The sequence below is a fragment of the Notothenia rossii genome (assembly GCF_949606895.1).
Source record: "Notothenia rossii genome assembly, chromosome: 5".
NCBI classification, from domain to species: Eukaryota; Metazoa; Chordata; class Actinopteri; order Perciformes; family Nototheniidae; genus Notothenia; species Notothenia rossii.
In genome coordinates this window covers 75,556,252-75,582,398 of record NC_136903.1, presented here as the reverse complement: position 1 = coordinate 75,582,398, position 26,147 = coordinate 75,556,252, and the positions used below count along the sequence as shown (strand labels likewise).

General features: G+C 38.9%; 2 protein-coding genes across 6 annotated transcripts in view; both read right to left on the bottom strand.

Annotated features, from left to right (window-relative positions):
* Nucleotides 1-16,803, bottom strand: part of LOC307039786 (guanine nucleotide-binding protein G(i) subunit alpha-2-like) — a 29,938-nt gene extending 13,135 nt beyond the window's left edge. Inside the window, exons 1-2 of one of the 2 annotated variants that reach the window (XM_079682181.1) lie at nt 16,412-16,803; nt 16,125-16,270 (exon numbers count right to left, since the gene is read on the bottom strand). In XM_079682181.1, coding sequence (XP_079538307.1) covers nt 16,125-16,242 — 118 coding nt within the window. In that variant the 5' untranslated portion in view covers nt 16,243-16,270; nt 16,412-16,803. Of the gene's footprint in view, nt 1-16,124 lie in introns of both variants that reach the window. The other variant, XM_079682180.1, reaches the window with a different exon arrangement.
* Nucleotides 16,804-18,077: 1,274 nt separating this feature from the next.
* The window catches only part of slc38a3b (solute carrier family 38 member 3b), a 24,810-nt gene continuing 16,740 nt past the window's right edge, over nt 18,078-26,147 (bottom strand). For all 4 annotated transcript variants that reach the window (XM_079681612.1, XM_079681613.1, XM_079681611.1 and 1 more), the window contains 9 exons: nt 25,407-25,489; nt 24,387-24,445; nt 23,900-24,064; nt 23,676-23,755; nt 23,498-23,598; nt 22,573-22,697; nt 22,334-22,478; nt 21,039-21,142; nt 18,078-20,906 (listed from right to left, as the gene is read on the bottom strand). In XM_079681612.1, coding sequence (XP_079537738.1) covers nt 20,802-20,906; nt 21,039-21,142; nt 22,334-22,478; nt 22,573-22,697; nt 23,498-23,598; nt 23,676-23,755; nt 23,900-24,064; nt 24,387-24,445; nt 25,407-25,489 — 967 coding nt within the window. In that variant the 3' untranslated portion in view covers nt 18,078-20,801. The remainder of the gene's footprint in view (nt 20,907-21,038; nt 21,143-22,333; nt 22,479-22,572; nt 22,698-23,497; nt 23,599-23,675; nt 23,756-23,899; nt 24,065-24,386; nt 24,446-25,406; nt 25,490-26,147) is intronic.

Genomic DNA, 26,147 nt, shown 5'->3' with positions numbered 1-26,147 from the left:
AAATCAGAACCGTCACATCCAATACTCTCACAGACCCACTCACACCAATGACTTGGCCACAGTCACAGTTACCCACTGCAGATGACACAAAGCCTCCATTCATGGACTGATGAGATATCCCCATCTTAATAAATACAACAAACATCCACACAGAATCTCACAGCAGATAAGTCGATCACCTGTCAACGCATGACAATCTAAATCTGGGGCCGTATTCACAAAGCATTTTATCTTACCGCTAGGAGTGCTCCTAACTCGCGCTAAAACATTTTACGTAGGAGTTTTTTCTTAAAAGTTATTCACAAAGCCGCTGAGACCTACTCATACTAAGGATAAATCACTAAGAGTGAACCAAGAGTGACGCGCCGTTGCTATGGATTACGTCGATTCTCGTGCATGAGTTTAGAAGCGGTCAGTAAGGTGATTGGTTGTTCAGAGCAGGCGGTCTCGGTGAAACTCATCGGCAACATCCCACAAACGAGCCCACTAAATCACCCAAAAACAAGGAAATAGCCTAGGCTAGAAATGTATTCCTATCAAATAGTTATGGACAGTGCAGTTAGCAGAATACACGCATGATGACAAGTTTGTGCAGACCACGATAATGACGTTGTATATGCACGTTAAAGAGAGAGAGCAAACAATACAAATACGTAAATTGCATTAAATCAAGGGGGCAATTAAAAGCACCCTGCAAACTATTATCCAATGAGCATATTTCCAGCACTTAAACTCTTTCAATAACAGCCCATACCCCCGTTCAAGTCCCCCTATCATGATGAATGAAAACAATCTGCGTGTTGATGGAATGTACTTTCTTTCTATTGAAGAACACATCCTCATCTTTTGATGGCGCAATTATTTGTATGTGCGTCCCGTCAATAGCACCGACCACACCGGGCATACCTGCAATTGCCATGAAGTTGGCTTTGATCCTGTGTAGTTGTTGATTGTCCAAAGGCAACCGGATAAACTGTCCGGTGATATGTGGTATAGAGAGTGTGTTGATGGTTTGGTTTATGGCACGGCTGACTGATGGTTGCGATATTCCTAAATCGTCGGCATTGCAAAGTTGCATTTTCCCTGTTGCTAAATATCGTAGTGTTGCCAAACATTTTATTTCCGGACTAATTGGGTTATTGCTGTTATTCGGGGATGTTATTGCATCCCGCACTAATTCCACAACAAGTTTGATACCCTCACGATATCTCTTGATCAATTCACAGTCTTCCTTTGTCTCCAAAACATTTCGTCTCGCAGCCATTTTCAGATTCTTTGTGAATAGGTCTTACTGAGTTAGGAGTCCTCTCGAGGACTTTTAAGCTCTCCTAAACTTAGGTGCTACTTTTAGGCCTAAAATACTTTGTGAATTGCTCTTAGTGAATAAAATTAGGAGTCCTAAATTTAAGACTGACACGCCCATTATGTTTAGGAGTTTCTCCTAAATTCGCCAGTTAGGAGCTACTTTTAGCGCTAAGATCCTTTGTGAATACGGCCCCAGAGCTTTAAACAAGGGCCCTGATGGAGGTTTCTCTCTTTCAGGCCCCATCTACACGGGAACGCAAATATTGTGAGCAGCAGAGTTGGGGCGGGGCTATGGCTTCATCGTTATCAGGAACATGATCGTATAGGGCATACACACGGAGCAGTTTGGCCCCCCAGAGCGTTCTGTCCGCAGATCTATCCACCTTGGGACCCGTTATGGTTTGAGGGGTCCGTTTCTGCAGTTCCGTTACGGCCTCGTGTGAACGAACGGGCTATACGAAAGAGAAAAGTAGCAGATATACAACCCAAACCGTATCTATGTAAACCAGGGGTGGGGAACCTTTTTCCTCTCGAGGGCCATTTCAATTTTTTCAAAATCCTCCGAGGGCCGTACAAATTATTGACCTCTGCTTAAAAAAACTAAAATCACAGCCCATTCATTTGGCCTTTCTTTCATGCTGTGCAAAGAAAAAGCAACCTCTTAATTCAGATATCTCACCATGACTCGCGCATGCATTCACGTGCACAGTGTGACATGACCACCACAAGAGAAAGATATGGACACAAGATGTGTGCAAATGTATTTAGTTTCATATCCATGTGGACATGATTTAAGTGGGGGGTTACCTCACACCCTCCAGGGGGGTCCGGGGGGCATGCTCCCCGGGAAGATTTGTTTTTAAATATTGAAGTTAAAAGCATCAATCTGGTGCACTTTGAGAGCAACATGAAGAGATCTATGGATACATCTCTCAACATCCATATGAAACAGAACTGTAAGCAGATTTTCTTTTTCTTTATGGATATTTTACAAATCACTCCCCTTTCAAACTGTATTCTTCTTTATTAATAACAACTTTGTTTTACTGTCATACAGTATTTTATACCCGTTTACTTTATTCTCTTATTTTTTTATAACTATAATGATCATATCGATAATAATAATAATACATTACATTTATAAAGCGCTTTTCCTGGTGCTCAAAGCGCTTACAAGCAAGTAAAACAAAAATAACAACAGATAAATAAGGATAAAATAAATAAAGATGATGATAAAGATGTGCCTTTACCTCACTGGTTGTAGAAAAAGCTTCTTATATTCGTTAGCATAGCTAGCTAAACAGATGCTAATAACAACAAAGTTATTGACTGTATGATCAGTATGACAGATGAACAGATCGCCCACTGGGCTTTCAACTAAAGACACAGCCACGCAAAAACTGCAGCATGTGTACGGCTCCTTATGGGTACTGCAATTTCTCAAGTGCCGGAGCGGCGTTCTGGCTTTCTGGTGCTCTCTGTCAAAACTGCACCCCTGTCAGACATCTTGGCCAGGAAAAACAGGCACTCGCTTTTTTTATTTTTTTGCGGTCTATATTTCTTCAATTTTTTTCTTTTTCTGCGTGTGTTTATAAATTACCTCGAGGGCCGTACCAAATGGCCGGAGGTTCCCCACCCCTGAGTAAACGGTGCTGAAACAATTAGTTTATTAATTGATTACTAAATTGACAGACAATTTTACATTTAAATTATTTATTTGTCAGCCAAAGATGACTGTCATTAGCTTTTTCTTTTTCTTCAATGTCAGGTTTTGTTTCTCTGAAGACAACCTACGTTTTTTGGAAACTTCTCGTTAAAATTGGCAGTGTGTGTGAGTGGGAAGCCATTGAGGGATCGTGTCTTCTAGATACTGTTCGGAGAAGGAGGAGTGTTGCTATCTGTGAGAGATAGATAGCTTGAAACTCCATGTGTGTTAGTCTCTTCTAGTTAGGTTATACTTGTCTTCTGGGTAAAAGAATTGTGGCAGTCTGACCCGATATCTTTCAAACGAGATAAATGGTTTTCTCGTCCTTAAATCAGCAGCAAGTTAATAGCGACAAGGGCTGCAGTGGGAGGGGAGTTAAAAAAAAAAAAGTAAAACAATCAGTAACCAATCTGTTGTTGGTCTATCTGCTTTAATTATGAGCTTAAGGCCAAGATAAAAGTCACCTTATAAACTGCGTACATAGCGTAATAGCTGCGTACGTAAAGTGCGGAGGTAAAAACTGCTGTGGTGTAGCTCAGAGGGTACAGACTCCCTTTTAAAAATCTGACACAGTAACACAATAACCCACTAAGCTGTGGATACAAACCAGTACCTCTCCAACAAACTCTGAAAAAACAGTTACAGTAAAGTAGGCTAATCAATCCAAATTACAGTGAGATGGAGGACAATATGAATGAGAGCTAGCGAAGAGAAGTCACTTCAATTACAAAAGGCAGATAAAGAAGAGGACAGATAGAACACGCACAGTAAAGGTGGACAAAAATGACAAATGAGCAGGACATGGAGGGGGTGGATCGCAATTCAGAGGAACTGGCAGCATGGGAGCAGATTGGGGATGGAGGGCCCTGTTCAAAAGACAAACTAGTGCAATGAAGACTAACATGAGTGCCTTGTAAAATAATGCATCAACAGGTTATCCACCAGTTTGCACAAAAACTATGTTTAGAAACTGCAGGAGAAAAATAAAAAGCAAAAGCAAGAAAAGTAATGGGAGCCTAATATTGACTGCTGAAATTAGCAACATGAAGTTCAAGCGTACGAGCATTTAGTGAAATTTAATTTGTTGTGTTCATTACTGCAAGCAAATGCAAAAGATGAGCCAGTCAGAGGATGGCAGTTTCATGGAGAGCACTAACTCTTCAAATCTCACTGCAGCAGACTGCTCTTAAAAACCTCACAGTAAATTAATTTACTAACTAATAAGCTTCTCTTAATTGCACCAAAACCAATATTCACTTTTATAGGCTGTTGATTTACAATGTTAGGTAAATAATTGAAGGTCTGTTGGGATCCTAAAATGTATCTCCTGGCAAGAGGGAATGCTACAGAAATTAAAACAAGCGCATTATAACTTGATGTTTATTAGCTGTAACTCATAACAATTAATCCAGTAAATCTCCAATGTCTTATATACAGTACCATTGCACCTATCTTATCATAGAAAATGCACAGAAAGACATAATTCAAACATAACAAAACATTTTTCAAACAATAAAAAGAGGACTCCAAATTCAGTGCAGTTGTTTATGCTTATAGATTGAATTACATCCAATACCCAACTCAAACACAGTCGGCTCTCTGTGACAAAAAACCTTTGCAAGCAACATCGTTCTGATAATAACTATATCAAATCAAAACAGACAGTGTGATCAAATGTTCACAGTGACACCACCTTTAGCTTGTGTCACTTTATAACAACGTATCCTGAAGGGGCTGAAATGGGTGTGCTAAATGATGTGGCAATAGCTGTTGAAATATTTCTGGAAAGGAATCAAAATTCCAACCTCATAGTTGCGCTAATCTGCCAACCAAGTGAAGAAACAACTCAGCTGAGGACTTTTGAAGTGACGACCACATACGCAAACAGGAAACGTCATAAAACCCTTCGGATATTTCCAAACAATATCCCAGCATGCTAAGCTTATAATCACAAACACTGCATCTTTGTGTTCCCAGCCCACAGCCTTGGCATTTGTATTCCTCCTGTGGAGACATGTAACGAATCTCAGGACACGCCGGCATCATACTCCATCTTTTGTCTAAGTGACTGCTGTGGGAGGATGACTCACTGGCCTGGCTGTGACACGATCCCTCCTTTGCTCTCATCCTGGCCTCCTGCCCCCACCAATTGCCATTGGTGTCACGACTGCTCACATCCAACTAGCTTTTACAGACATTTAAAAGGTTAACCTCCTCTGGGCATTGATGACACTGAGCAGAATATACAACAATGAGGCTGCGGATATTTAAAGCCCTGTCGCAATATGTACTGAGGGACACAAGCAGACGTGATGAAATGCATTTGCTTGTGCATCTGGACGTACAGTATCAGATGTATGTAAATATTTTGAAGCAGGAAAAACCATCGAATATTAATCCAATGTTGAGGTAAAGGGTACGAAGTTTAATTTTGTCATAAATGGCAACATTTCCATATAGCCGCTCACTTAATTATTGATGGAAAAACTACAGGATGTTCTAATTGCCTGAACTACAAATGCACATGCTCTTGGTTTGCCTTTAGCAAAGACAACAGGTTGATACTGCTCATAGAATTACTGCTAAACTATGGAATGGGAAACCACAATCGTGATTGGGATTGGGATAGTTGAAGGCTTTATAATGGGATTGGGATAGTTGAGGGCTTCATAATGATATTCTGATGTTTTTTTGCCTAATCTTCTTTTTTACATTTCTTGCCAAATTACTCAAAGAATATATTTCACTCCATGTAGCTTTGAGAGCATTTAGCATTCAAGCATTTTGTTGGCATTTGATAGATATTTTACCGATTTGAAACCATAACCTAAATGTAACTGACCATTGTAATCCTACCTTAATTATGTAAACTCATTATGCGGCCAGAAACACATGCACACACTCAATTGAGGACGTTTTAAGGGATTGAGGGTGCGCCTTCAATATTGAACAGTAAATTGCACAAATTCAACCTGACAAGTCTATAGCCACTGTGTTTACCAATCACACGGTTGATCAGGCTCAGCCTCTGCAGATGTTTGTCGAAGTAAAGGTGCAGGTTACGGTTATTTATGTGTGACTGAGAACCCCAATCGAAGACACTTATTTATAAGTTATTTATAAGTGGAACACACTTGGATCTAGTCCATTACCCTCCATCAGCAGGCTGTTTTTAACAACCACTTTTTTTTGTCCACAACTTAAAATCAAGCCTTTTTTCTATCCTCCTTTTATTAGCCTGCAGATAGCAGGAGGTTTTAAATCGTTTCATGTAGCTATTCAATAGATGAAGGTAGCCAGCTGCAACAAAGACCTGGATTATCTTACTGTATCACTCGATTCAGTTTCTAGTGTGTTACTATATACAAAATAGCATCAGTAGCCCAGGTGTTTCATGAAGACAGCTCCCTTCCCTCAATAACCCCCCAACCTTTTCAACAAACACAGAGAACAGCGATTGAGGAATTTCACATTGCTAGATACAGCTCAGTGTGCGATTGCCTGAAGTGGAAAAGTGGGTCACCAGCAGCCTCACAGGGAGCAGCGCAGCTTCACTGCCTCGCTCTGCAGAGGAGGAGGCGTGCTGCACTCTTACTGTGCTGCCAATGTTAACAGTATTAAAACCTGAGTTAAATGTGCACAAAAGCAGCATCCACACATTTATGGGACCTTGACCGTTCATATTATCCGCAAAATATCACACACGACATTGCTAAAATGCATATTGAAGCTATTGCAGTAACCTTAACAAAATATATGCCCATTAAGCAGAATGCTGTGCCAGACACAAAGGAAGTGATGGTTGTTGAACAGATTGTACAAAAACAGTTTAATACTGTATAAATGGTGCATAAATAATCAGATTCACTTCTGCAGGTGGCAATGAGAGCAAAGCAGATACAAGGAAACAGGTTCAAGACTCATGTTTTGTACAGCCTGGGGAAAACAAGCATCAGGGAGAATTAACATGTGGAAGCTCATTCTGATGCATACAAATCAAAGATAGCATACTGAGCTCCAGACAAACACATCTGTAACATGACATCCATTTTTGCAATGCAATCAATTCATGCTGCCTGACGTACAGCACTGAGCTCTTATATGGGGATGAACCAACACTTAATTACACCCTTTAATAACAGAAATGCATCGCTACTTCTAATCCTTTTAGACCTCATTGCATCGGTCAGCACTACCAACCATCCTGCTGTAAATGAACGCCTGCAGTGGGTAGGAGTCACTGGCACTGCTCTTGACTTCTTTATACATGACCAGTGACCACTATGCTACAATACAAGCCAAATGCATTTTTTCAATGCTGGGGAGGTCCAATCGTGTTTCCAAATGATCCAACCACTCATGACATAAATACATTAATTTGCACACCAAAACCAAGGTGGGTTTTAATCATTTCTAAAATAAATTATACTAATTAGTACTTTCAAAAATCTTAAAAGTCAGATCCCTGTGAAAAGCCCCAGATATCATCTGACTAATCCCTTGGGTATGACTCTGCATGCTGGAGAAAAAGCTACAAAAATAGCATGATTAGGAAATAGTTGGAGGGATATCTTGGATAGGTTTTTGACACTGATTTGCCCATTATCTAAATCCTTGGCTGAGACACACCGTCAGGGGGCAAAATGATGTGTGCAGATTATCTTCCAGAAAACGTTTGTACAAAACATTATTCTAGTTTTTCCCCGTATTTCACACATGCACCTCAAAAGTTCACTTTTTAAAATAATTTAAATGTTTACACACACACATATATTTCTAATTACTATTAGATCTGGCCCGTCGGTATATTGCACGCACAACTTCACTCCATCCTGAGGGTTTCCTCAGCTCAGAGCCTGACCCCAAACATTGATGAACTTGCACCCAAAATGAGAAGCCAAGTATCTGGCTTAAACTAGCATCACAGAGCAGGACACTGAGTTTCAATTGATGTTTCCTTCTGCACTTTTTTTCTTACGACAACAGGGCATGTTTGTTTTTTTTCTTTGAGGGAAATAGTTTTTTGGAAGCTGTTGTTGGTCTGTGGAAAAATGTAATCATAACAAATGACTCCGGAAAAGCTGCAGATAGAGCCATAAGAAATTAATGCAACTGATTATTTAATGTTGTTTTTATATCAATCATTTAAGCTTTGTTAGTTCCAGAGTTAATATGTGCAATAAGTTCATTCAATAAACATTGAACCAGTCCGCCCCTCGACTAGTACCGATTTTTTTATTTTGGCCCACTGTGTATTTGAGTTTGACACCCCTGACATAGACCAAGAAAAGGTTTAATCCTTTGGTCTGCATCTGAACCGTAAAAGAACAACAAATAGAATAGGTCAACATGATTTTGACTGTGTTGTGTCAGAAGAATAATTTCTTATTAAAGGTTTTGAAAGTAGCAGGTATCATTCAGAAACACATCATCAGGTGGGTCATTTACAAATTACAACAGATCAATATGTACTCAGTCTAACTATAGAGTCCCTATTAGTTACACTAATCAAGTGAATGCATATTGATCATCGAAAACAACAATTGACATGCAGAATTATTCCTGCAAAGGTCAATAATGTAGAGGAGTAAGGAGGGAATCAAAAAGAAAGGGCAGGTCAATATCAGGTCAAAAGTCAATATACTTATTTAGATGATAAGTCTACTGGCAATGGGATGCTTATCGACAACATATCGGTAACCAATAATGCCAATTACCCATTACATTATTTATTTTCATACAATAAAAACAAATAAAAAATAAAAATAATCATACACTAAATCTAAAAAAAGGCAAGACAAGAATACAAATATTGCCAATGTATCCCTATTGGTTTGCATGACATACAACTTTGTTTTTGAGTATCTGTTACTCCATCCAATCTGCTGATCAAAACAATATATGTGTTTTCAATATGACAGGTCCAATAATCTTAAAAGTCTCAAAAGCTTCCACATGCTGCTTTTCTGTTCTTGAGAACTGATTTGGGAAATGTAAGCAATGAAAGCCTGCATAAAATACAGACTTAATGGCAAAAAGTAAGAGATTCCTGGCTCTACCCTCTCTTCAAATCAATCTACTGCATATGAAAAGCGATTCCTCGCATATCGACCATCACAGCTGATGTTTGCCAGGCTGTCATAATGCATCCCCCAGGTCCCTTGTTTCTGCATACAATCATGTCAGCTTAACTCTTTGCACTCAGGCCAGCAAATGGATGAGACATCAGAATTTGGCAGCTGCTGCAGTGTTAGAGAAACCCCATGGAGCCTTCCTGCATTCTGTTGGCACACCAGAATGTCAGGAAGAGTGAGGGCTTTGTTCGCCCCAATCAGTGCCACATGGCAAAGAGTGCAGTTGTGCTCAGACACTTTTGAGGAGGAACACAACATCTTGAAATGGCTGGTGGTAAGGCCTTAAAAGAGGCAATTTCAAATTGAACGATTAAAAAACAACAACCATAAACCATTCTCACTGCAGTATTAATAATCCCTCGTGATTCATACACGGCTATATTTTAAAAAGGGGCATGTTGTGTGTAATTTGCGTGCATATATGTGCCTTAGTGTACTTTTCATAAATTCCCATGAGACCATTAGTCTGCTTATTATAGCAACCATTTCATTAATGTTGACCTGATGATACATATTGTTAAAGGGAAAGGAAGATAGAATGCCACTTCCGCCTCAAACACATGCCTAAATATTAGTATGTGAAGGCTGGAATCTGCAGAGCTATAGTAAAATGACGGCTGGCTTCGCTTGCACATGCACTAGATGAGTTGTCATGGTTACACCACCTTGTTTCGCCAAAACTAAATCAAATAATTTACATGTTTGTGTGGGCCGACAGTAGAAAAACTATAGCTCTCTTCAAGCACAGACTCATTCGGTGACAGCTTCTTCTGTTCTACTTCGGACCTCGTTTTGGTTTGTTCTGATAGAACTTGAAGTAAACTGTGAAGAAAATTATTGAGGAAAACCACAGTTGAATGTTGTCATCTGAGTGTGCCTTTGAGTGTATGATACATGATGACTCCTAATTCACTGTCACATTCAGGAAAGCTTGAATGATCTCTTAACGCTGTGAGACAAAAAAGTCAGCAGGCATGACTCCAAGTGAAATGTATTGTGTTGTAATGATGCTTTGCTGCTGGAGGGCAGTGCTTCTGTGTGCATGCCATCTCATCTCAAGTGCATCAGGTGAGACTGGTGATCAATCGACTATTAACTGAGTTCTTGAGTTGAATCGAGGGAAGCACTGAAGGATGAAAGTCACTGATTAGTCTCAAGTCTCACGTAACTCACTGTAAAACAACAAGAGAAAGTAAAAAGCCGCTGACATGTCACACAACTTAAAATACATAAAACCAATACCTGTAATAAACTGTCAAAAGTCAACTCAAGTTGAAAAGTCAACTCAACAGCGATATTTTTTTTTTTTCATAAATCTTGACCCAATTACTAAAGATAATCGTCCGACCTTGAAGTGAACAGTTTCATTTAGGGACTATTTTCTTTCTAATATATCACTGTGCAAAATACAGGGTTATTACTGAACTCTTTTTACGCTTTGAGCCCCACAAGACAAGGCCGCCTAGTCCCATTATTTCTGAGAAAAGGAAGACATCTCTACAGCTGTTATATCGAACAATAGAATAATTAAAAAGCAACTTTTCTGTTAAAATAATATCTTCTAAAACCTACATCGCTGTTAGTTCATAATCGACGTATGGTGTCTTTTTAATGACATTCGAATCTTAAACAGCCTGACCGCCGCCGTGGACAGTAAAAATTACTGACAAATGAACGATCCACCTAATTAGGTCTCCCACAAGAACAAACTAGAGCAATTAAGAAATGAGTGTCAATCTGTTTTTAAAAAGTTCACACCAACTACACAGCCCCAGTGCTCCTGCTATCAATGCAAATCCTAATAAAGTCTTCCACTGGTTTGTGTCTTATTCACGTTTTACCATCCAGGAGACTAACGCACAATATACATCTCAGACAGAAGATCATGATGTTCATAATTTTCAGAACTTAAAACAAATCTAATGTCGGAAAACCGATCTTATGGTGCAAAAAAGGGGCTGGTCTTTTGTTATTCCTAATTCACCCTGTATCGAAATTGTTGAGTCAAAAAATATACCCGGGCTGCGGTCCAATAGTCCCAAAAATGACATCCTATGTCTTTTCCTGACCTCAACAGAAATGTAAATTAGCTGAAGTAAGATATGAAGGAAAATTCAAAAGGGACTTTGACAACCATGGTAGGATTGAATTTGAACGCACTAACAATAGCAGGATGCGTAATTATGCGACAGCAGATTTCGGTGACGTGGGCCTGCTATTGCTTGAAATGTGGCTGACGCAAGGATTTATGCATTGGCATTATCTCTTCTCAACTCATGTAGGATGGTCCATTGTTCCACTAAAGTAGATAAGAACGGAGGCATAGAGAATCCACATTTAGATCATTTGAACTGCCGGTGGCTGCCACTTAGAAACTACTGGCTCATATCACTAAGTTAGGAACCTTTCTCAGCAGAAAAGACAATTCAACCTTACCATGTCTTACAAGGAAAAGAATAGGTGTAATTTGATCTAATTAATGAGGACTGACCTACAGTTAGGTAAGCCAGTTTGATGGCCCTGGTATTATCCATATTGGCTCAGTGGCATGGCTTTGTGAGAAACGTAATGCTATAATTTCAACCTAACCTCCTTTGCATTGCCATTACTCTCCATCCTCCTTCATTTCGGCAATAACAATTAAGAGGTCATGGCCATACTTAGGTCCATATAGCACCCCCTACGTCAACTTTCTTTGGTGTCAAGTGTCACTCACGTCATTAGATTGATGCTGAGACAGGAAACACATTGGTCCTAACGAGAGTTTGCCGCTTGATGAGGTTCTCTTGCACCATTCACAGTAGAATATCAAAAGAGTAGGAGGGGAATGGATAAAAGAAGCATCGTAAATTATACATGGGGCTGATAATGGAGACGTGATTGAAAACTGAATGAAGGGGATCAGGTTTGTCATCTGCACCGTACAGGTAAGAATATGAACTTTGGAACGGAGAGATATATTTGTTTTTGAGCTGTGATAAATTACAATTAAATATATGACTTGTACACTCTGCCTTAAAGACAAATACTTCATATCAAATACAGAGCCCAAATCACAAGGTGTGCTGTGCCTCTGCTCATTAGTCCACTGTGACCCTGAGCCAAGCCGCCTCATTAAAGACATCTGCAAATCCCCCCTTATATTCTGAGTAGAGGTCACTCTTTTATGCTGCTATAAAAAAAGAATAATACCCAGGGATTTATTGTATGTTGTTAAACATTTTTTAAAGAGACAACTCACCAAGGACCCTCAGCTGTGTGATCTGTAAAGGTTACAAATCTAAATCAAGGTAACATTAAGCATCCTAGATTGAAGAATAGAAGCAGTGAGGATCCATCTTTTGCTAGTTCAGCACATAAATACACATGCATTTATTGAGGACTTAGTGGTATTCAGCAGAGACGTGACTAACTGTAGATAAGTATATTCTTTCAGTTTGTGGGTAACTGTGAAGTTGTCATCTAAGGATGGCCAGTCTCACCCTGAGCCCTCCTCTCCGTCATGAGAAGTGAGTCATGTCTGTGAAGTACTATTATTATCGTCTGCCAGGGGTGAGAATTAAAGATAGGCTGCAGTGAATGCTCATTTAAGGGGGGTTCAAAGGAAAGAAGCAGGGGGAAAAAGTGCATCCTCACTTAGCATTTCTGGTTTAAATTGTGTGAAAGGGAAACTGAAACTGCCCCTCAGATATGACAGTATCTAGCGTAAGTTGCGTAACAGCTGTAAGTATAGACATACGTTCATTATAATTATTTAAGGTGTTTTTTTAGATTGTCCTCCACCAGAAGTCAATGCAATGCATTTGTTTTGAGGAAAACTGGAGAGGCTTTGACAGTTTTTTTTTGGTTACATATATTCAGAATCTAGGCTAATTTTACTGTTCTACAAAAGGCAGCTGCCCTAGCTTTAATAATATTGCAATTACAAATTATAATTTCTCAATTGACAACCATTAATTTGATAATTTTGGTTTTTTTTAAGTTGAAGACCCTCTGAATTCAAGTGTGCCCATACCAACACACTTGAATAGGCTGCTAATAAGGTACATTTCATAAGATACAATTCTAAAACAGGTAACAACTTGGAAAGACTGTTTCTTACTCATTCCTCGATGCATACGTACGTGTGTATATATATATATATATATATATATATATATATATATGTGTTTAAGACATCAAGTTGTAATGATCCTCAGATCCTGAGATGTTACATCATTATGAAACATGCATTTTTGTCTCTGCTTCCAGGGCTGATAAAGTCTAGTCAGTCGGTTACATAGAGAACTCAAAGATATGGCGCAACATGGTGAAATCAGTGTTTGCTTACAAAACTGAAAGTGGTGAGAGAGGAGTTTCTTCTGAACCTGTCACATTTTCTTTTTAGCCCTTGGCTGAAACATAGCTTAAAGTGTTATCCCAGCCAGTTTAAGGACATGTGAAAGCTCTCAATGTCTGGAAGCAGCATAACTAACATATTATTAACTTGGTTTTCCTTCAGATATTTAGATTATAAGGTTCCTAGACCTCCCTGAGACTTCAGCTGTGACCTCTATCATAATTGTTAAAAAGTTTGTACAGAGTAGAAAGATTGATACTGCTCTGTTGTGTTTGAGTTAACTATAAAGCTGAGTAGACAGTTAGCTTAGCACAAGACAGGAAACTCCTAGGCTGACTTTGTTAATAAAGTCCAACATCTGTAAAGTTTACTGATGAACAGGTAACATCTAATTAGTTTGTTAGCACCTAAGTGTAAAACTGACAAATATTTGGGATGGTTATCAAGAATCTGTTACTTCCACTTGCTCTCTGTTCTCCTCTGAGTTTTTCACTGATTGGGAGGGTGGGAGGGTCTAAGGAAAGAGGTTGTTGTTGTCTGTACGTACCCCTGACCCCCTGAGACTAATGTGTTTTTGTGAGATTGGGCTAACATTTGTTTTAATTCAAGTTGCGCAATTTCTTCAAATTGCCTCTGTGATCTATTCCTCTAACTGATGGTTTAACATAATTTGTGCTGGCCTAATGACGTACCAATATTGGCCCCCAGTAAAATGTTCAAGTTTGCTCGAGAATGGAGCCATGGTTTAGCAAGAGGCTCAAAAGCGTGGTGCTAATGAACCTACTCAGTTTCCACCCAACAATGCATCAGGAATCCATAAGGGACTTGATAAACAATCGGATGGATAATAGAATTGGTATTAATAAAATCTTATCAATAACCAAGTCTTACAAATTGGGGTTAATAGGCGATTATGTGCAGGACTGTTCTGTGGGTTGCCTGGCAACACCAAGACTCCAGTAATGCAGCAAAACCCCAAAGCTGTCCTGCACATAACCACCAAACAACTCCCTGTGGTCAAAATCTGTGTGACTGAATTCCTCTGGACACCTTGTAAAATATTCACGATGCCTTAAAAAGCATCAGAGCATGAGAGCTGTTAGCCCTCTGAAATACATCACTGTCACTCTTTGATAATGTTTTGTTTTACTGATTTGTCTGGACAGATATCATTAATGGAAGAAAAAGGTCTTGTTATCCCCAAGCAAGAAATATGTAATCATACCAAAAAACCTTGTTGAAGATGAAAGATGGCATTAATAAATAACCACTGCTAGATTTAGGAAGTTAACCATGAAAACAAGCCAAGGAAGCAACATGCCCATAGATACTGTTTGATGTGATAACACAAAGCTATTTAGAGTAGCCAGCTAAGTTAAACTGCCTGGGGGGAGAAACCAGAGGAAACCCACACACCCACAGAAAACCAATGGTTCTTAAAAATATGTTTTGCTGTTGCTGAACAAATAACCTTTACTTTGACTCTGTTAGCTCAAAGTAAATCAACTCCTGCTCCGGTGAAATTATAGTATACACAATATTTCAAAGATACACATCACATACCAGATATCAAAGGTTTGACAAAGGTATGATTTGAGTTTGCATTTAAAGAGAGAACATATGGCATAGAAACTGCAGATACACAAGTGGCTTTTTGACTTATCAAACCTGATTTCCCAACAGCTCTTTGAAGCATTCTCTCACATGTTCAGCCAACCCAAAACAATTAGCCACCCCACAGCATTTATCCTGATCCTGTGCTGTATTACCATCTGATTTGCACACTGACCCTCGTCCATATCCAACCAGTTCTCACGCTTTGAGTTTTCAATATACTTGTCGGCTGTCAGTTTAGTTGTGTGAACATTTAAACAAGAGACAAATCTAGACCAAGAGATGGTGAAGAACAAAAGACAGTTGAATCAGATAAGAGGGCAAGTGTGAGTGAGTGAGTGAGTGAGTGAGTGAGTGAGTGTGTGTGTATGGTAACAAGTAGAAGGGGGGAGGGGGGGGGGGTGTTTCTAAATCTCCACAATCTATTTAATGAAAAACTGAATATTTGCCTATTGTCCACAAACACATTGATTACTGTATTTCTTTCTAATAACAGACTGAAGTGTATTCATAGAAGTGCTAAAGTGTAACTGTGTTAATGATTAGAAATGATCCACTGGTTTTGATCATTCCAAATAAGCTTACTGGGCAAAAAGCCAGCTCAAAGCCCTGAGGAGCTGTGCAGCATGTTGACATGATGGTATCTGACTTCTCTCCAAGTAAATGGACACTTGTGTCGGCTAACTACTAACACAATTACAGGATGTGTTTCAGTGGGAAGATTTAATTGTTCTCTTCACTGTGCTGATCTGCAAAGGCTTCTGCCTTGGCTATTTGGGGAAACTGCAGGTGGTTGGTGCCCCTTGGGATTAGTTTTTTGCACCTACAGATTAATGTTTCCCTTTTATTTATATTTGCTCTTCAGCATTACATGAAGTCTTAGCAGATCGTTTCATGTTAACTTAATGTTAACCAAGTGGTCCCCAGGTGGATTTGCTGTATTTCAATCAACAACTGTGCAGATGTGCAGCAGCAAGGATTAATTGACTTAGTATTACCCGAGGAGCAACCGCAAGCTGTGACCTACCTAATAAAAGCAGTTTCACTTCTCGGGCTGCCTTCTCCCCGTCCTCTCGGAGGTTTTTGTCGATCATCTTTGACCTCTCCGCGGCAGCCTTATCCTCGGCGCTCACAGTACAACCCATGGCTCCAAACGCAGGGGCGCACCGACCACTTGCGGAAAAAAAGGATTCAATTTTGACGGTCTTAGCGTGCCAGCCGATGCCAAGAATAACAATGAAGCAGCTCCTGCGTCCAGCACTGCCTGCTAGAGACAAACTCCAGAGTTTTTACCCTGGCTTAAAAAGTGAGTACCTGCTCTCCTGTGCAAGTGTGAGCTCAAAGATGAGGCAGATGCACTCAAATCATTTGGTTTCTTACAACCAGGCCAGGTCCATATCGAAAGGCTCACAGCCCTCTGTCCTGCCACCGTTCACAGACTGAGATGCCTGTGCTTGCTGCTCCGGTGCTGCACACGGCCTCAGCTGTCTTGTCGGCCTGGTGGGCAGCACGAATGCGGCAGTGCCTTTGGTTGGTTATTCTCAGATATGTAATTTACTCATGCCTCATTGACGATTACAAGTTGTCGACCAGTCGCACCGACCTCACTTGGACAACTCGCGATAGCCCAATTAAAACAGGTGAGCTCTCCCAAAGACGTGAGCAGCCGGCGTGGAACCAATTAGAGCGCAGGCTAGTTAGGCTTGCATTCAGCAGTGCCGTGTGCAGACTGCAGTGGGCGCTGCGCCAGTCCTCTGCAGCTCACATGGACGAAGCCTCTCAGACAACATGATGCTAATGCCGCTGGCTAATGCTATACAGCTAACTTTGAACGAAATGTGCAGTAGCAGGATTTTCTTTCGTTAGGATTCAGGAAGGGATATTAACATGGCTATCGGTCTTATTTTATAAATACAATACCAGATTGGTTAATAGCGCCCTCAAATGGACATTAGTAGATATTGTTCTCTGGTAGATGAACGTTGCTTGGCCATACTCTGTGAATAATGGTATACAATAATAGACATAAGAGGCATTTTAGCTTAATTTGTAAAGGCTTATGAGCTTTAAATTTAATATTCTTATCTGACAAGTGACAACCCTGGTTATATACTAAGTGAATGTGTGAAATTCAAAATGTTGTATTGCTAATTCACCTTTCTATACTACGCTAAGTGTTGCTCTCCCACTTTTCTGAGACTCTTTTAGGTGTCTTCCGGTAAATGGTTAATGGACTGCATTTACTACCCATAAAAGCTCTTTTAAACAAGTCAGCATTCACTCATTCATAAAGAGGCAGAGGCTGCCATACAAGGTGCTGTCTGCTCAGGGTTGACTAACATTCACACACATTTATACACTGTTGGCCATGCCAAGAGCAACTTGGGGTTAAGTGAGTTAGATTTCCCAGGGATACAATGATATGTTGACTGCAGGGGCTGGAATCAAACCTTCTGATTGGTAGATGACCACACACTACCCCAGCCATAGTCGTAGTTGTTGGTAAACAAATTATTGAGTGTAGCAGAACATATAGAAATGAATGCCTTAGGTGTCAGAAATACACAAACATAGTGTTTGTCTGCTGTTTTTCCAATATAAAATATAAAATAAGTATTGTCTATGTCTTATAGCAAAAACTTGCTGAATGTTGACATAACAAGGTCAGCAGTGAGGGATCATGACAACCTAAAGTTTGGGTCTAATGTTTTTTTTTACGTCAACATAGCTTAGCCTCGACATATATAAGAACACTTTCCAAACAATTTCTTAAATCATGTACATAACTACGTTTATTTGGGATGAATTTAGTATACTCCTACATTGTCGATCATAAATGATCGGATACACACCATTAGCAACACACCAAAAACCTGTACGGCGGATATGTTACATGTCTTAAACCCATTCCCCTATAATGTGTGCTGCTAAAACAAATATTGGTTTTAGTGAAGGGGAAATGATGACAACAGAGGCAATGTAAAAACATCTACAATTATTTTATTGCCAAACTAAAGCAGTCCCTGCTATTTACACTTTATAAGCTACTGTAAATATGCATCACGATATAAAAGGTTTACATTTATATACATTATTTATATAAAGCCGCGTTTTATTCACCAAAATTCATATATCTAATTATCATTTTATCATAGTGTCATTTCCAAAAATATATGTCTGAAACAAAAGCTATAATACCATTTCACATTGTTGTTTTTTTTTGGTTAATGAAGAATGTATATTTGAAATACTGCGTGTGGTATTGAAACAGTGATATCGGTTTGAAAGTTAAAGGCATTTCAATGCAGTATAGTCAGTTGTTATTTTGGCATGATCACTGAAAGTGAAGAACAAATTCACTCAACATGACAAAAACTAAACCTCCAATAACCCCACAACAACCACAGCAAACACTTGTGAAAAAACAAGGGACGGAGTTTGGTGTGTGCATATTTCCTCGGCTGTGGTAAATAATTTATCTGTAAAAAAGAAAACTGCAAATATGATATTCATAAATATAATGAAAGAAGTGATGACTTGCATAGGACTTTTTTGAAGCCTTAGAATTGTGATAAAATATAAGAACTTTGGGGAAAGAGCAGCACATTTTTTTTTTTCTTAGGCTTAAACCTTTTCTGCTGACACATTTGTGGTTTCTATGTAAAACCAAATCTCCTGTAATCTGTTAAAAGTTAATTTATATGCAAGTTGTAGTTCTATTGTGAGAAGCAACATTCACCTAAAGTATCCATCCACATCCATACAATTAAACAACTAAACATTGTTTCATGTAAAACGTTTAAAAAGGGCTTCATATACTAATATAACAATTTAACAACTAGATCACAGGATTTCAACTCAATACACTTCACTTTAAGATGAAAAATGTACAGAATCACAATAACATCTAAGCATGACAGTGTCAGAATGAACATCCCTGTGTTCACCAAACCAACTACAGGACGGACTGGACTTAACAACACGCGAAACATTAACCGCAAGTCTAAACAGTCAACAAGCGTGAAAGCAGATCAATATACTAAAAACCAGTAAGGCAACAAAGTTACGAAGGAATCACAGAAGCATAATACATCTTCAAATTAATAAAAATTAACTTGTTAAATTCTTGCAGTCCCACCAGTGGGTTCATCTTTACAAATCCATTTTGTGTGGCCAGGAATTGTTAAGAACCCATTTGGCTTGGTTGGGTTAACCTAAATTATCTTTAAAAAATATGACCCTAAATGACCCTTAGTTGTGTGTTTCATTTGCATACGTTATTTGATATGCGCATTGCTTTAGTGCCCGCAAACTGCTGTCCTTAGTCAAAAACCTGCACTGCATTACTTGATGTTTCACTAGAGGTAAGTGACTCCCGGATTTTAAGTCTTTGATAGTGAGCTTCAGAGGTGCTGCCAGGCTTTTGACCCCAGGACAGAGCCAGGCTGTTTCCCCCCTTGTTATTACCATCTCCTGATTGTATGTATCTGCTGCACACATATGTAAGAGTGGTTTTAATTTTCCCATGTCTGCAACTTTCAAAGAAAGTGAATAAGGAAATATCCCCAATTATTCCTTTCATTTAACATTTGGATTTTGACTAGATGTGTCATTTAAGTTCAATGAATTGTTTAAACCTGAAGGTACATATTAAGATCTTATGTCATCATTTAATATGGTATAACGTTTGGTTTGTGAATTTATAAAAACTGAATGAGACTTGTAAAGGGGGAACAAACATGTTAAGGGGGTAATGAACTGTTAGGTTGAAACTAGCTGTAGCTGTACTGAGTTTATATTTAAGGTCAAAGTTCGGCATGTGTGTTAAAAGTTCTATGAAGGAGGTATAACCCTAAGTTGCATTTTATCAAACATTTAAAATATCTTCATTCGTAAATATTTCCATCATTTATATACTGTAAACTCAAACAAAAAAAACTATATTGTGATATATTTGGATTATTGTATTTATCATATACAGTAGTTAAATATAGTTTATTTGAAATTATAAAACAAAGATATAGTAGCTAAATAAATATATACTCCTGTTGTTGCTCAGTATTTGTGTGCTGTTCCAAATGCTAAAAGGCACCAGGGTTTCTGAAGGGAGTTGATCTGGAACAAGAGCTTTGTGTGACATAGTATGTAACAACTCGACAGATCATATAATGAAGTGTCACTGCTCTCTAAAGCCTTAAAGCACTTTTGTTTTATAGTGATAAATAGTTCAGAATGCAGCTGGTTCAGGATGAGATCATCTGATTCTATTGTATTTTTGTGTGTTGCAATGAAAATAATGAATATCTGTGTATAGTTATTTCTCATGCATGTTCTGAAGCCTTCCTGTTTTCAACATTATAGACAAGCATTCCTTCTTCTTCTATACAGTACCAGCTGCAGTTGTTTGTGTGTAAATAAAGAGGAAATTAAAGTCGCAATAACAGATGGTAATAAAAATATACCCTGTATAGTCCTGATTATTTATAAAATGTGCATCACAATTGCACTAAACTGAATTATACAACATCATTAAGCAAGGATTTTGTTCAGATATGTGTTAAGTTACAGTCAAAAGTTAATTTAACTTGAGCAGTGTGATTCCAACCAACACACTGTTAGTGTGTTTCCACTAAGGTGACAGAGCTCCCTTTACATTGACCAGTTATGTTTCCCCCTGTCTGGAGCTCACACACTAAGGCAGCATCTAGTGGCCTCCAGCAGCGAGACCGCCCCCTGTGCTCCAGTCGATGATGATGAAGCTCAGACTCATCACCATGAAGATGACCCCCAAAGCAGCAAAACAGGCAGCCTGAGAGGTTGAGAAAAGGAGCACAGACAGTCACACAGACAGTGATTATCAAGAAGAAAGCCTATATCACACAGGATAGTCACCAAATTAGCTTAACGAATCAATAAAGAGAGAATGACTTCAAGGCCTCACCAGTATTTTAGGAACAGAATTCATGGGTTCATCTTCTTTGGGAACGATGCGGATGTAAAAGACAGCAGGGAAGATGAAAATGAGGCATGGAGCCGATGTGGCACCTGTAAGGAGACAGAGAGAAAGGGCTGGTTAGGCACAGAGCATACAGCACTGCACCGACAAGAAGATGAAACATAGCCATGTACTGTAAATCTAATCCTTTTCAGTTTTCTAATGACGTTTTTAAAGGTGCAGTCTATTTTTGACATTATGTTTACTGTCATGTAGTAGGCTATTTAACTTGCAACAGAAACGTTCTGACAGTGGTAACAGTTAGCCAAAGTACGTCTCTAAGGTTGACATTTTTTTTGGCTCAATCATGAACATATCAGGACAGATTACAAACATTTGTCTAGAGACTAACCTCACATTTAAGGATATTTATTTTTTTAATTGGAAGGATAAGATGCCTGATGTGATCATAATCTGACAGTTTACATACTTTTTGAGCTGTTAAACATAAAATAACACAGATATTAACTGAAATTGTGAACCCTAACCATTTACAAAACAGATCCATATTGTATCATCTGCATGCACATGTTTATCAAAGCAGAACCAGTGGCTTTCACATTGCCCTTGGCAGTCTTTTGACATAATTGTTTTCAATGTTGATTTCTAACCTGTAAAACATGAAGACACTGACTGACAATAATATTGACTCCGATCATCCGTTCGTCTGTGACCAAACATGAGCTGGTCAAGTTTTTTAGTTTGTCTTTTATGTACTTTGTTTGTCAGGAACTTGAAAGCTTGAAACACAACAAACACTGCCGTGTCAGACAAGAGGGCTCAGTCTGTAAACAGGGACAGACTAAGTAACCCATGATCACATCATTTATGTAGAATATCAACTATTGTCGAAACTAGTGGATGAATAAGTAAGACCGTTAGGAGAGATTAATGCTATTTGCAATGCAGTTATTGTTCTAATGTTCAGTTTTTGTTTTTGTCTGTTTGTCAGAAGGATTACGCAACAAATACTGTCTTTGTTGTTATTTTTATTTTATCTTTATTTAATCTCTTTCAAATTCGTTTTTCCCATTGCTCTCTGAGAAGTTCCTTAATTATACCCACAATAAATGGTGAGGTTGTTTCTTGGACAGTCCTCCTATATAGAAATCTTAACATTAAGTGGAGGAGCTAATAACATAGAAATCCCCAGAAGGGCCTTCTGCAGTACAGTTTTTGAATTAATTGATTAATGCCCATCTATCTATCTATGCCCGATCTATGGTCGGATCTGTACTCACCAATGATGCTGAAGATGCTTAGGATGTTGGGAGCAAATATCACCAGCATGTTGATCAGGGTAAGCAGAACCATAGCAATGCCAATGTGACGCAGCCAGTTGAAAGACTTAGTGGGGAACAACATATGCTGGATGGCTCTACGTACCTGCAGAGGGACAGGTAGAGGACTCAATGAGGACAAAACTCTACAATATCATATGCATTAAGCATCGCAGGGAAGACATCATCAACAAACGTACAGGGAACAACACGATGGGGACGGTCAGCGTCACAGCTGTGAGGACGGCCACTCTCACACACAGGATCAGAGTGTCATAAGGATCAATCCGGCTGTAAGTGTGCAGCAGTTCAGGTTCCACGTTGCCTATTGAAATAATAGAAAAAAAGGTAGAAAGCTTGTTAGTCAACTTCTCTCATGTTAAGAGAATTCATCACATTTCACCACAAGAGGGAGCTAAGGCTCTATGAGTAGGAAGAGAATAACAATGCAGGCTAAAGCTTTCTACTCACTCATGTATTTTTCCACAATACACATTTTGCAATTAGGGTAAATAAATCGTTTTTTCATCAAATGTCAGACCCTGTAGATCCCCAGTTCAGACACAATTATAGAATTGGCCAGACTGGAGACACTACTGATCTATGTTTTTAAAATGTAATGAATGTAATTTTAAAGTTGTCTTGGATTATTGTGTTGGTAATAATATATGATGGGTGCTTCGAGATTTGTTCGAAAAATTGTTTGTATGATATATTTAATGTAATGGTGTTGATTACAAATAAAATGTTTGTATTGTCTTTTGATTCTTTAGTGTACCCTCCCAGGGAACTTGGTTACAGTTTACAGGTACATTCCTTTTGTTATATATTTTTAAGCACAAAATAAACTTCTTCATTTTTTTTATAAGGCATACTATCCATGTTACTCACCACAAGGCTTGAATGTGGTGCTAGAGATTTTTGATCATGTAGGGATTTGATCACAAAGTCACTTTGAAGTTTTCACAAAAAGCATCTCTCTCTATAAGCGAATTCAGCTCTCCTTTTGCTTTACTGTGTATCTTTTGACAGTAAGATATAACTACCAATAAACGGACTATGTGATACTTACATAACATTTAAATTTTTCTAATGTAATTAAGAGAAAGAATAAAAGTTGCTCACCCAAAAAGGTCAGGTAACCAAAGAGAGCTGCCAGAAAATACATGGTGTACATGACTAAGATTGAGATGTTGGAAAGCTTCTGCATCCTCTTCTGCGTTGGACTGAAATCAGAAAGTTGAAAGTGTAAAAGCACTGACATATTATTATAATATTGACAGGTTACAGAAGGGAGACTCACTTGCGGAGCTCGGTGTAGATGGGGAGGACCTCAGGGTGGCAAACAAAGGCGAAAGCCAGGATGGGGATTGTGTATGCTGTCTGTGAAGAACACATTAACACATGATTAGCAGAGCAACCAAGCCTACCAAAATAACTGTGGGAACTCTGCAGACATTGACATTCGTGGACTTAATGTTAAAAAACAATCCAGATAAGCAGACTGTCTGCACCTCGGCTTCCTACCTGTGAGTTGAGTTTGAATAAGCGTGGAGTGCAGTCGTCCTCGTGAACCAGACCGTTGTTGTACTCGTGGCCGTGACTTGAGACATTCAGGCTGAGGTGCTCAGCAGTACTGTTGGCGGAAAATTCTTCAAATGGGCAGGGAATCTGAAACTTCTTATAGATAACCTGCAGAGGGATGCGAAAGAAGGACAGAGAGAGTCTCAAAGACACGGTGTGCGTGAAAGGATATTTCAGGGTCAGCCACCAAATAAGTGTGATTTAGCCTCTAAGTACTTTTTACAGTCAACCTATGATGCATATTAAGAGGCTTGTTTATTCGCCTTATCAAAGATAGCCACATACCACTGAAAATAGAGGAGAGGGTGGGAAAAGGATGAGGGTGGGAAAGTGAGAAACATGAGTGCCAAGATGACCTGCCAGAACAAATACGCCTCCTTGTGAAGAGTTACTGTGATGAGGTGCTACAATGTGAGCTGGACCGACTTACCGCAGAGAGAAAAAACACCATACAGCTGAGGGAAAATCCACTGGTATAGCCGAGGTAACCTGCACATAAAGATAAAAGGGCCATTAATGTCACAGCTCCTGATCCATTTGGCCTTCATGTGTTTTATTGCAAACTGATTTAGTTACACATGAACTTCACAAAGCTTACAGTCTGAAGGCTTCCCACTGTTCTATAAATGAGACGTCTACATCACCTCACATCACTGTGAGACCCAAAGAGCATGTTTGTTTCACGTATTAATGAGTAACTCAGATTGAGGATAGGATGAACTCAGGGAAAAGGATGTCTAATTGGGCACCTGCTGTTTCCACTGCCAGCGGGGGATAAAGACACACACTAATTGCTTGACTTTAAAATGTCATTATATAAGTTGGCTCTTTGTCAAAATAAAACATAATCCTAATAAACAAGTGTTATACCCATGTATAAACAATATATATTTGCAAATGTACAGGTATCGGAGATAAAATGCTTTGAAAAGAGCTAAAATACTTCAAATGAAGTTACTTAAGCGTAAGGGTCTGTTGACATAATTCACATAAAGGCCTGAGTGAATACATAGAGAGAGGCAGAAAGTTCAAGGACATAATTTACTGTTAACCGCAGGAGGCATAAACTAGGGGTCAGGGACAAAAAACTAGAAGCCGATTTCAACTGCAAAAAGATAAATGATGTGAAGTAAAAACTAAGCTAAATCAAAATTAATGAGCCTGGCAGTTTTTGCATCTGATAATGTTGAACTACTGTCTGATCATGACGACTTACCATGAGCAATTAAAATGTAATGCCTAGCTTTTTTAGTTTGTTTCTTTGGCAGAACTGGACTTCCATACTGTGGCTTAAGACCCACAACTATTTATCCATTAGAATTTACCACCAAGGAATATTAGTCTATTGCTGTGTGTGTGCAATCTGATGAGAAATAGACTAATATTCCTTGGTGGTAAATACTAATGTCTTAGTCTGGGGAGCAGAGGTCCCAAGGTGCTCATTACTCACCAAGCTGTTTCATCAGAGCCAGGGGCAAGATGATACTGGCAGAGACCATCATGACCAGGTAGTTTCCATTCAAGTACCACAGACTGTTTGGAGAGAAATAATGTTTACTTTAATGAGCTCAATATTTCAAACATTGGCACAGAGATGCAGCTAACAGAGAGACAGCGACACAAATACAGATGAAAAAAGTTTTAGACGGTAAGAAATATGTTTATATATGTAGATAAACTGTCGGTCTTTTTCTAAAATGAAATGGTCTGAGAGCAACAATTGGTTGTCAAGGGATAAATGGTTGAAGCGTTGCATTTGCCAGACGGACAGTAACCTGCTGGGAACATTTTTGGCCCCAACATCATGGAAAATGTGTCTGATATGTTGCTCTCAACAGAAGTGCTGGAATACACTGTTATGTAATTGAAGATTGTATGCAACCTTTCATGGTTGCAGAAAATAAAGATACAGCGGAGCATCAGTACATTAGACGCCCAGTTTGCGCAATACCGAAACACTGTACCAATGTAAAGAAAATTATATATTTATTTAATGTTAATAATACACGTATGATAATATTTTTGCAATAATCCAGCACCAATTCAAATACTTTCTTGCCCCACACACAAATAAGGATAATTACTTTATTATTTTCCATAATGATGTTCTTCATAATACCTATCTATTGAAAATCTTATACCACTATATCTAAACAAACAGCCCGACTAAGTTTCCACCTTTAAGGCATTG